Source organism: Aulonocara sp. 'chitande type north' Nkhata Bay, linkage group LG1 (assembly GCF_057382095.1).
Source record: "Aulonocara sp. 'chitande type north' Nkhata Bay isolate Kocher_YH1m ecotype deep benthic linkage group LG1, A_spYH_male_GT1.1, whole genome shotgun sequence".
NCBI lineage: Eukaryota > Metazoa > Chordata > Actinopteri > Cichliformes > Cichlidae > Aulonocara > Aulonocara sp. 'chitande type north' Nkhata Bay.
The window spans coordinates 6,867,469-6,878,705 of record NC_141344.1 but is presented as its reverse complement, the minus strand read 5'-3'; the positions used below and the strand labels follow the sequence as shown (position 1 = coordinate 6,878,705).

The window sequence follows — 11,237 nt, the reverse complement described above, 5'->3', positions numbered from 1 at the left end:
AAAAAAAAGCCATCTTGCTGAGATGAACTTACCCAAGTTAAAGAGAGAAAACGTGGTTGTGGCTCTTTCAAACTGCTTAATCAGTAATGAATTTACCCCAAGGGGTACATATACGGATATAATCATTAACCTGATAGTAAAAAAAAAACAAAGTGCTGTAAATCCCAACCACCAAAAATAGGAATGCGTGCAGATCGGCGATTAAAAACAAAAAAATGAGCCATTATTAATGTTCTCCCCAAATCCTATACAAGCTTTATCCTTTATGATATTAAGAAGCAAACAAGCTTATATCGTGAACATTTATGAATCTGTGCAACAGATTTCACTTAAAAGGGATGTTTCATACAGAGCTGTCACTTTAAATTAAGTAAATTTACACAGAACCTCCCCCATTATGCCAAAATAAGACCACATCAGACCTCTCCTGGGATTCTAAATTGGAATTACATATGAAGATTTATAACTCAAGCTATTTGAGTGCAACCTCTTATGTTTAAATCTTATTCTAATGCTGAAAAACAACAACTGACATTGCAAATACACAAATCTAACAATATTTTATTTATTGGTAGAAATCATATGAGTATATGGTACAGTATAAAAGTATTCAGAAAAATGTTAATACCACTAACAACTAAACACAGTAACTAACAGGTACAGACAGCAGACTTTCAAATGAGACGTGTGTGCGTGTGATCAGGAGGGAACCCAGATGTTGCCGTGTGTGTCGGGAGCCTGGCTGTAAGGAATGTTCCAGATCCAAGGCTGATCTGAGAGCAAAGAAGGAAAAGAGTGAAGTAAAATTCAAAGTGTTGATACTTTGATTTACCAGATAAAAAGGAACATTATGCAGGACATAGAGTCAGGACTGGTGGGTGCTAGATCCACACTGATAGGGTTTTCAGAAACTATTAATGTGGATGAAAACACGCAAAAACCTCTAGGACTAAAAAAAAAAAAAAATAAGTCAACGTTGAAGTATTGAAAACTACAGTTCCTGGAGTCTAGTTCCAAAGCAAGAAAACACCCAATACCTTTAGTAGTGTAGGATGTAGGGGGGAGATCGAACGGCACTGGGAAACCCGAGAAGGACGCAGAGACCGGAAATGGATTTTTGTCAACAGAGAATGTCTTCATGCCCTGTAGGGAGACATCCATCATGTAACTACACATCGGGTCTTTTATAATAATGATAAAAGGTAATAGAAATTTTTTTCTTCACAATTAAATTGTATGTTGCTCTTACAAAGGCGGACGGCAGATAGAGGACTCCCAGCTCATATGAACGCACCATCATCTGAGTGTTGTTCTTCTCTAGCGCACCCCATGCTGCCTTGGAGAGATTCGCACTGAAACCCACCAAAGAGACAAAGTGAAACTTTTTATTACAGCTCAGGCGACCAGGAAATGATCAGACTAATGGCAAATACAATGATACAACACAAGATGCAACCATTACACAAGAATATGCTATCACTGATTATAGAAAACAGAACAACTAATTTTATCAACCACATCGTTGTATTACTATTTATATAAACACAGGAAAAGATAACTATAAACGCATACAACTCTTAATTCTGCAACCCACAAGAAAAGCGTATTTCTAGTCTAGCATGAAAATGTAATTCTGCCTGTTTTAGCAGTAAATGCTATATGAGAAATAAAAGAACAGATGCAAAGACACACACTAACACAAACCTTGTGACAAGGAACCAGGCAAGCTGAGAGTAATCTTGAGATGCCCTCATGTATGTCTTGATATGTGGCATGGCGTGACTCCTCCCCGTTGCTTCTGCCTTCCAGCGGCTAAAAACAACCACACACAAGAATCCGCGGATCACTTAAAAGATGTGTGCAAACTGTACCAAACTTTTTTGGGTGCAGGAACTGGTTTTATTTTGTTGTATATATCCATATTGTTGGACATAAACTGGTTTGTGGCACAAAAAAGGTTGGGGACCGCTGTTCCAAAACATACAGAGAACGCAAAAAGCAAAAGTCAAGGCCTAGTTACGGCCCACCTCATGCATGGAATAACTCGGACACCTGGATGTCAAATATAACCCAGAAGATAACAGAGCAAACCATATGTGGCCATCAGTTCAATGTTTTTCCTGTTTTTGGGAATGTTACGTTATGGCTAATCTAAATACATTTTCTCATATCTCAATAATTGCCTCAATAGGCAAATCCCAGTGTTTCTGCTAGACCTGAAAAACCATTATAACTCTGGTCATTTAGCTGTGTTAGCTGATCACTGCTCTTAAAGTACAGCTGCTCAGCAGCAGCTCTGAAACTTCCAGACTTCAGGCTTTCCACCTCATTAAAATCTCAACTAAAAAACTTTTCCACTACCAAATTTCAGACTAGCCCCAACTTCGAGATTATGATTTATGTGCAGTATTGACCACCTCTTCAGATCAAATATTGGGTTTAAATGTTTCTCATTTGTTTAAAGCGTTTAGTAATGTTACATTATTAAAACTGTTTTTAAGCACCTCAGTCAGTTCATCTGTTTTAATTTCTCCCCGATGTTCTTCAACACTTTAGTTGCCATCTGTTGTGTTTGTGCTACAGTAATAAATTGTGGTCCCATATGCACACTGAAATTAGATACAAGCTAATAATCTTAGATAATTCAATAGTCCAACTCAACTGTTTATTTAAACTGGTATGTGCAGTGAGTTATTTGGAATCAGCCGCACTATTTGCTTTCCTTCTGGTGCTCCTGAACTTCTCTGATTCTTCTGAGCTGAGTTTGTTTTTTTGCTTTTATTTACTGATTTGTTCTGATTTGTGATCAACCTGAAAGATTCTGTGTTAAAAACAGATGTGACAATAAACAAAAAAAAAAAAAGGGCTGGAGACTGCAATCATACTTGCACACTAGAAGTGACTGATTACTGCTGCGCCCTAACAGCAGGACTGAATTTTGCTTTGGTAGAACTTACTGAAAGTAAGAATGGAGCCAAAGTTGTTTCTGAGCTGTCTGGATACTGTAGGGAAGAGAGCCTCCAGCTGGAGGACAAAAATGTTTAGATTACAAGTAAATTCACAATAATAAAAACAGAAATATTTAAAAGCGCAAATTGAAAATACTAAAATTAAAAGTATTCTGAAGAAGTTTAGTTTTTATATGAGTTATACTGTATTTGAAATGTGAGTAAAAAGAATATTTACCTGGATATCCCTCTAAACTTGTCCTCACATTTTCTACTGATGGATAAAGCTGCAAAAGAAGGTCCCATTAAAAACTTGTTTTAGAAATATAGAGCTTTGTAACTTTTAATAAACTGTGGTCAAACATAGCAATTGCCTAGTAATTATTAATGCTAAAGAACACAAAAGTCATAAAATGAGCTAAGTGGCTCAATAATGCAAGCTGGAGAAATATCTTCTCAAAGTTTTCTAACAAAAGGAACGACCGGAAGTAAGAGTGGAACAACAAAACCCTGACTATATACGAAGTGGGCAACTGCTTGATTGATTATTTAGTGCTAAAGTTTTCAAATATATAAGAAAAAAAAAAGTCTGAAAACCTGAGTGAAAAAGTTTCCTGTCTTAATAAACTCAGTGACTACAGCAGACAGTTCTTTTAAATCTGATCATGCAGCAAACAGCATTATCTTTGCTGTAGTTGGACAGACCAAGTGCATAGGAGGGTCTGGGCGAAGAGAGGATTTTCCTAGTGTGGTCAGGGTGCGCTGAAATTCCCCCGCCAACCACTTAGATTTATCCAATCCCATAGAGCCGATGCTGGAAAACTGGCCAATCACTGGCCACCTTTCCTCGCCAGGAATAGGATTTGTATGCTCGTACAACAGCTTAAAAACAAACAAACAAAAAAACAGAACAAGGGAAAATCCAGTCATATGTTTTGCATATTATAGCCATTTTCCTTCTAATCACTTGCATTTTGCAGAAAATTATCTATTCTATAAATATTATAACCCAACTTTTTAAGAGCAACACCTCAGTGGTGATATAGTTACACAGTAAAGTTGAAGGGAAATCGTTACCTTCCTCAGCCTCAGGTGGCCCCAGCGCTCCATATCTGAACCTACATATCTTCCTGGGGTTGAGCCAACTAAATATACCCTGATAACAGAAGACAAAGGTAGAACAAACTGTAATCTGGGCATTATTGCACTGATTATATTGTTCTGTCTCTTTGCATCTCAAAAAATAAGATAATAGGATATAAGATAAGATTGGATACATTGTCAGAGCTGGGAAGCTTCTTCGTTACAGAAACCAAAACTTAAACTACTTATAATAAAAGTTAGACTTATACTCTAAGCCACTTCATTTCATTTATTTCACAAACTGCTGCTCTACTGGGATTTTCCCTCACAGCCATATCTTTCAGCTTTATAGAGAATGATCCAAAAATGAAAAAAAAAATCCAGTGACTGGCAGTTTGAAAAAAAAAAAAAAGAAAAAAAAAAAGCCTTGTTGGTGCTAGAGGTCAGAGCAGAAAGACCCCAGACTGCTTTGAGTTGGTAAAAAGGCATCAGTAACTCAAATAGCCACTTGTTACAACCACGAAATACAGAAGAGCATCTTGTGTATACCTGGTCTCTGACAGGTCATGCTCTTTGATTCTCTGGATCCACTCTTCAAGTTCTGGAGCGCGGTACGATGCCAGATACTCCAGCAGGTCCCTCTTAAAGAAGGTGGGCGACTCACCAGCGCTTGCACTGCTTTCCTTTGGTAACCGAGGGAACAGAGGGCTCATCCACATCCTAGGTTGGGAAAAACTGATTTGAGGACATTTTCACAACCAAGCGACACATTTAATCACAATATGATTATTATTTATAAGTCTCTATACTTTTAAAGTGGCTCATAAGAAGTAGGGCTAGTAGTCCAACTTGCAGACTCCAAACCCTTCTTGAACTAGAAGGGCTCTTTTTCTCTGGTGATAAACCACATTGCTACCAAGCGGCATCAAATTTGGCTTGGTAGTCTTCCCATGTCCTTGATAACAGACAAATAAACCACAACAACAACAACAATAAATAAAGAATAGACGTACCCTTGTGTTTTCTGGTACCAGTCAGCTCTGATGAGATTAGAGGTCAAAATGATGACTCTGAAGCCTTCCTCATACCACAGCAACATCATTTTCCTGATGACACACAGCAATACAATACAACAAAGAGCAAGCTAAAAGGCCTATAATATCTGCAATGTGGATCATATAAACGTAAACATATTTTCAATGGACTGTTTGCAGTCTTGTGAAAAGTCACGCCCTGATTAAGTAGCTTGTAAAACCACTTCCAGTAGCAATGACTTAAAGCATTTTTTTTCTGTATGACTTTATCGGTCTTTCACATCATCATATCTCACACCATCTTTACTATAGTGTTTATCGAAGAGCTTTTAATGCCACATAGAATAGAATTTAATACAATTTCTGACAAGAAAACAGCCAAAATGACAACAATGATGCAAAGCCTGATATGGTTACATAACAGTCGTGCTAGTTTGTAGTCAATAAATTTAGATTGACTTTTTATGCTCATTTACATCTGTATTTTTATGCTTTTTTTTTTTTTTTATTCTTCTAGGGTAGCTTTGCATGACCAGGGTAGCTTTGCATGACTCACATTCACTTTGTGTATGAAACAAACAGTTTTAGCTCTTTCCTCTTTAAAACAACTTTCTTCTTATTGATTTTTCCTCACAAACAAAAGCACAGCAGGTGTGTTGGGCTTCTGTGCTTACAACCTGGATCTGTACAATGTCATAGACATTGGAAAAAAACAGTCTAAAATGGAGTTGATATGTGAACCAAAGCCTAAGGCTTTAGATTGCTCTCAGCACCCCTTTTAGACATCAACAATGCTTACGTATGGTGAGTTCCAAAAGCAATGTCCAGCTTGGCCTGCAAAAATTAAAAAATGATTACAAATAAAAACATTAGCTCAACCTAAACGGCAATCCAAAGTGGAAATAATATCAACCATTTCCCTTTGATAAACAGCTGTTTCCTGTGTGGGCCAGCCTGTACCTGGCAGAAGCGCACATGTGGAAAGGGCTGAGCCTGCTGGATGAGTCGAGCTTTGGCCTCCCTCTTATCACCATGTACGATCAGAACTGGGCGATCCCTGAAAACATAAACACAGAGTTTAGCTTTCCCTGCACCATTACCTTCCTCCACCCCAGTGTACTTTTCACCGCTCAATGGTCTGACTCATTTCTCTCATTTTACTGTAATTTTTAATTTAATAACGTTTTTTTTATATGAATATCATCAGACCTGAGATCTGGGAGTTATAGTACAGTGACAGGAAAGAAGAAGCAGAACTTACCTAAACTCTGATGGGTACTGCTTCACCATCCAGGCAATATCAAAGCAATAGTTAAACTATAAAGAAAGAGAGTGGAGTTTATAGCCATACTTTTACTTCTTTGCAATGTCCCAAGTTTTTCACCTGACACATGAAAAGTAAAGTCATCAAATTCATCCTTAGGGATCTGTCGCATGTTTCATTGTAACCCATCCAACAGCTGCTGTTTACCACATATTTCCGCATATTACCGCATACACAGTATGGAGACCAGGGCTGTGGTTGGCTAATCGGGTTTGTTTAGGAAGGATCCTAACTGAGTTATACATCTGAAGGCATTAAGAGCCAGTTGCATTTTCTAAGAGCTTAAGAAATGTGTGTCAACACCACCTTTATCAGCTCCTTAGGCAAAGAACACACTGGACCATCGCTTATGAAAGGATTGAGGATAGAGGATAATAAGGTCATTTCACAATTTACCATCAGTCACCAGCGTGACTGATAAGTTATGTTGGTGACCTAGATAGAAATTAATAGTGTGTTTTCAGTTTTGTTCATAAACTGCTGATATATTTTAAGCCTTTAACGGCAGCCTGTTAAACCCACAGGTGAGCTATGAACATTAAGCTGCTGTAATAAAATCTGCTTCTCAAGAAGTTATGATCTTGCGTCAAGAGCGTAGATTTTTATATATAATAATAAGATATTTTCTATTATATTTAAAGTGCATTAGTTCTGCCCTCAGCTAAGGCAGTGCAGTATTTTGACTTCAGACTTCAGTCACAGGAAGCTTTAATAAAAACAGGAGCTACACTGGAACCATTCCACTGGGATGTGAAAACATGAGTGGACAGGATGAGCAAATAATCTCAACGTGGCAAACATTTCATTTCACTTTATAGCCTGTTTCTTCCACAACACCTACTGTCATATTATTAAGCAGGTTTTTGTAAGCACAGTTGGATTCTCTGATCACCACAGTTGTTTTTCCCCCCAACTCCTTATGAATTCTCCTCCACACATCTTCCCTGGACTTCATTTTCCACTGAGGTCAAGGAAAAGTGATTTGGAAAATACACAGGGGTAAAATTTTTCAGAAGCCCAGTAATCGCTGTTTCGGTCTGAACACAGTGGATGAGAGAAACGATTTCCAACCTTTCACTAGAAAGAATAACATATGTACAGAAAGGTAAACATTTTTTTTTTATGTTTTGGGGCTTTTTTGGAGTTTTGTAGGAGATGTGACTTTAACAGGAAGTCAAGCAGACATGCATTTTTTTGATTTGCTGCCCTTTTTTCTGAGTGGACTTTTTCTTTTGAGAAAGTGGATTGCCATGTGTGAACTATCAGGGATAGATGGTTGTTGCTTTTTGATTGTTTGTTTTATCACTGTTGTTTAAAATGAAAACATCTGTGGAAAGAAAAAGAAGGCATAATTATTTTTACTCACCTGAACCGATTCTTTCAAGGTGCCAAATAATGGGGAAAGAATGTCTAAATAAAAGGAAAAAAAAGTTTGGATTATAAGTTAAAGCCAAACCATTAAGCCTGAGGAGTTTGCAGCAGAGACATGTCCAAGGGGAAATCACAAAAACAGCGGAAGTGAAACTAAAACCAAGATTTCAAGAGCTGAGCCGCAAATGGCAAATATAACTGCCAGTTTCCCTTTTTTGTTGTTTTTCTTTGCTCGTCGCATTGTTCGCTGTGCCTTTGACAAAGAATTTGTCACTTAGCAGATGGCTGCTCTCTTGGGTCTGCCAGATGTTGCTTCCTTTGATGTTTTATCTCCCTGATGTCTGCAAATGACTGCTGAAATGGGATAACTAAACTTCTCGCTACATTACTCTAAGGTCTTCACCACAAAGGATAAAGGGCTTTAAAATGGTCATTTTTGTGAACTGGTACAATGGTTGTACCATTGTACCAATTCACAAAAATGGAGACAATGGTTTTTAACTTTTCCTATTTCCATTTGATATGTATATGAAAAAAATGCCATCTCACCATGGTAAAGAAAGGTTCAAAAAGTTATCGCATCCACTCCTAAACTTTTTCAAATAAATCCATAACTGTGAGTAAACCTGCTAACAAACAGAGAGGAAAAACAAACCAATCACATAAGCTCTTTGGTGAAGGTAATAAAATGAAATAAAAAAAAACTTTCCCTGCTAGTTTGAAAGCTCTAACCGGTAACCTGTCTCTTCACCAGTGTCTGAAGCTTTGTTCTCTCTAAACTCACCCCGGATATGCAGAGCGCCATTGTTGTACTTCTTTTCCAGTCCTGTGACTTTGTTGAGGTAAAACCTGTAGGTGTCATTTAGTGGAGGAAGACGGGATTCAAAGAAGTCATCGGGCTCATCGATGTAGTAAAGTCGGCCGTGAGGACTTGGAGGACGCTCGCTCTCCACCTTTGGCTTCTTTGTTTTGGGGTTTGGAGGCGCCTTCTTTGGCAAGTCACTCAAACTCTTTCCCTTCACCTCTCCATCATCTTCATCACTATCAGAGAGAGCCCAGCCCGTGCTATCTGACGCCACTTTCTTGCGTTTTCCAGCCAGTGAAGGGCTGGTTTCATACTTCACTTGGTTTAACTGGTTCTTAGCGGCTGACTGCCTGGCTTCTGAGCCAACAGCGAGAGAGGACACCGGTGGTTTGGCTGGCTCTGGTTTCACCTCCACGGGTGGTGATGGAGTAGCAGATCGGTAGGAACTGTGACTGGACTCAGTGGGTTGACGGGAACCAGATGTTGCAGTCCCTGAAGGAGGAAGAGCCTCATCGTCATCATCATCACTGCTGGAGATGGTCCACTTGCCGTGCTGACTGTCCTGAGACATGCCTGAATCATAAAAACAGAGAAGCCAAGTCTATGTCACACACAGAGACACAAATAGCTGAAACATCCACTTTGAGCTTCCATTATAAACATATAATCTATGAAATTGGCAGTAAATATACAATTTCAAGTGAAGCTTAAAGAATTTTAGAAATCTAGTGGGAATCATTACTGACAATGAGAATGGTTTGCAACTGAGCAAAAGTCTTTATTTTGCCTTATCTACACTACTGGGCAAAATTCTTGAGCCAGCCCTCATTTCTTTATATTTTGCTTCCAGTGGAGCCAAACTCCCTTGTAATTCTTTTACAAATTGAGCAATACTTCTCCAGACTCTCTAAAGGTGTTTTAAAGTTTTTCTTTTTCACTCTTCTTCATCCAGTCTTTGTACCTGACCATGTTTAGAGGAATGGTTAAGCCACTGATCCATGAGTCACTTAATCACATAAGAGCACATAATTTAAGGAATTACAAACAACTTAGCAGTAGAACAAATATTAAACTGTATCTTTCAGCACTTTGTTACTGACACCTATTCACAAAAACACAGAATTTACTCCCATTTCTTTAGTTTAATCTATAAAAAATGCCAAAGATAGCAGCTTGACAGGGATGAAATAGTATTATTTCATGAACAAGAACTATTCCAAAGAACTATTACCCAAAAACCTGGGAAATCTCAGCATAGTGTGCAGTGTTCTTAAAGAAAAATGAGGAAACTGGACAAGGGGAGGATAAAAGAAGAAGTAGCAGGTCTATAATTCTATTTGCAGTAGACGAACATTATCTAAAAATAAATCCCTTAAAAAAAACAGGAAAAAGGCCAGACACAGGCCCCGAGAAATGTATCTGGACCCTCGGGTGATCCATCTATTCACTGTGTTCACTCAAGCCTCATCATAAATGGTCTCAGCCTAAGGGTGGCTGTCAGGAAGCCATTCTTGAGGAAGGGAAATGGGAATAAAATAAAAATACACAGGAACTGTAGTGAAAATCAGTGGCAACAGGTCTGTGTAGAGAAGTCAGTGAGTATCTACAGCCATCTGTAAAACACAGTGGAGGCTCTGCAGTGGTTTGAGGCAGCATTTCAGTAGTGTCGGGTATCTTGTCAACACGGATGGAATTATGAATGGAGAAAAATACCATCAGATTTCGATCCAGCATGCAATACCATCTGGAAATCATCTGATTGACATCAGCTTCTTTTTGTTCTGCGTGACAATGATCCTAAACACTGTCAGTATACTAGAGTAAAGGTATACCTGGATATGAAAACACACAATAAAGGACATTAATTGGCCTTCCTAGAGCCTGGACCTCAACATTATTGAAGCAGTGTGGGATCAATTTGAGAGAAAATAGGACAAAATGCAGCCAACATCAAAAGAAGAGCTTTGAGTGTTTGTTTCTGAAGACTGCTTAAAGAAAAGACAAGAACGCTTCCCGAAAGAGTTCAGGGTGTGCTGAAGAATTAAGATAGAAGAATAAAAAATATTGACTTTCACGCTCATTAGATTTTACAAACTCCACCGTTGCCTTATACGCTGCATTTACATCCAGCTGTTTCAATTAATCGCTCTACCTATTTCCCATTTCACTAGCAACATATATAAATAATATTAATAATAATGAAGATAAAAAAACAAGGGGTGGGTCCAAAATTGATATACAGTACTGTAAATAAAGACAAATTAAAAAACAAAACAAAAATAAATAACAGTACAGAGAGCGCATTTCCTGTGATCACACTGTTGTATTAAAAACAGGTAAAAGCAGGCCTCATGCAGTCGTGCAAAACACCACGATCAGACTACATATTTGGCTGGCATAAGAATGAATAAGTGCATAAATTCACACAGCAGAGAAAGCAAGACGGCATTTATGAATCAACAGTGCAGAGGTGTGCAGACTGTGGCTGAAAGCGGCACTGCTGTACTGAACGAATGCACTCTTTGTTTTACCGGATCAGATCAATGCGCAGTGGCGCGGGTTGTTTCTGCTGGAAGAACAGACTCTTATCAATCCACCGCTACCAAACTTTACACAAAACATTCATAAAGAGAAACCACGGTGCAGGAGAATCACAAGCAGTGCGAGTCCGT

General features: G+C 38.5%; 1 protein-coding gene across 1 annotated transcript; it reads right to left on the bottom strand.

Annotated features, from left to right (window-relative positions):
* Positions 1-51: 51 nt before the first annotated feature.
* Positions 52-11,232, bottom strand: tdp1 (tyrosyl-DNA phosphodiesterase 1). The gene is made up of 16 exons (XM_086309545.1): positions 11,097-11,232; positions 8,545-9,138; positions 7,756-7,799; positions 6,327-6,382; positions 6,026-6,122; positions 5,865-5,899; positions 5,045-5,137; positions 4,581-4,751; positions 4,026-4,104; positions 3,654-3,830; positions 3,187-3,235; positions 2,958-3,024; positions 1,705-1,812; positions 1,250-1,352; positions 1,038-1,143; positions 52-773 (listed from the first exon to the last, which is right to left on the bottom strand). The coding sequence occupies exons 2-16, from the start codon at positions 9,134-9,136 to the stop codon at positions 700-702; spliced, it is 1,851 nt and encodes a 616-aa protein (XP_086165671.1). The 5' UTR covers positions 9,137-9,138; positions 11,097-11,232; the 3' UTR covers positions 52-699.
* Between the last annotated feature and the right edge of the window lie 5 nt (positions 11,233-11,237).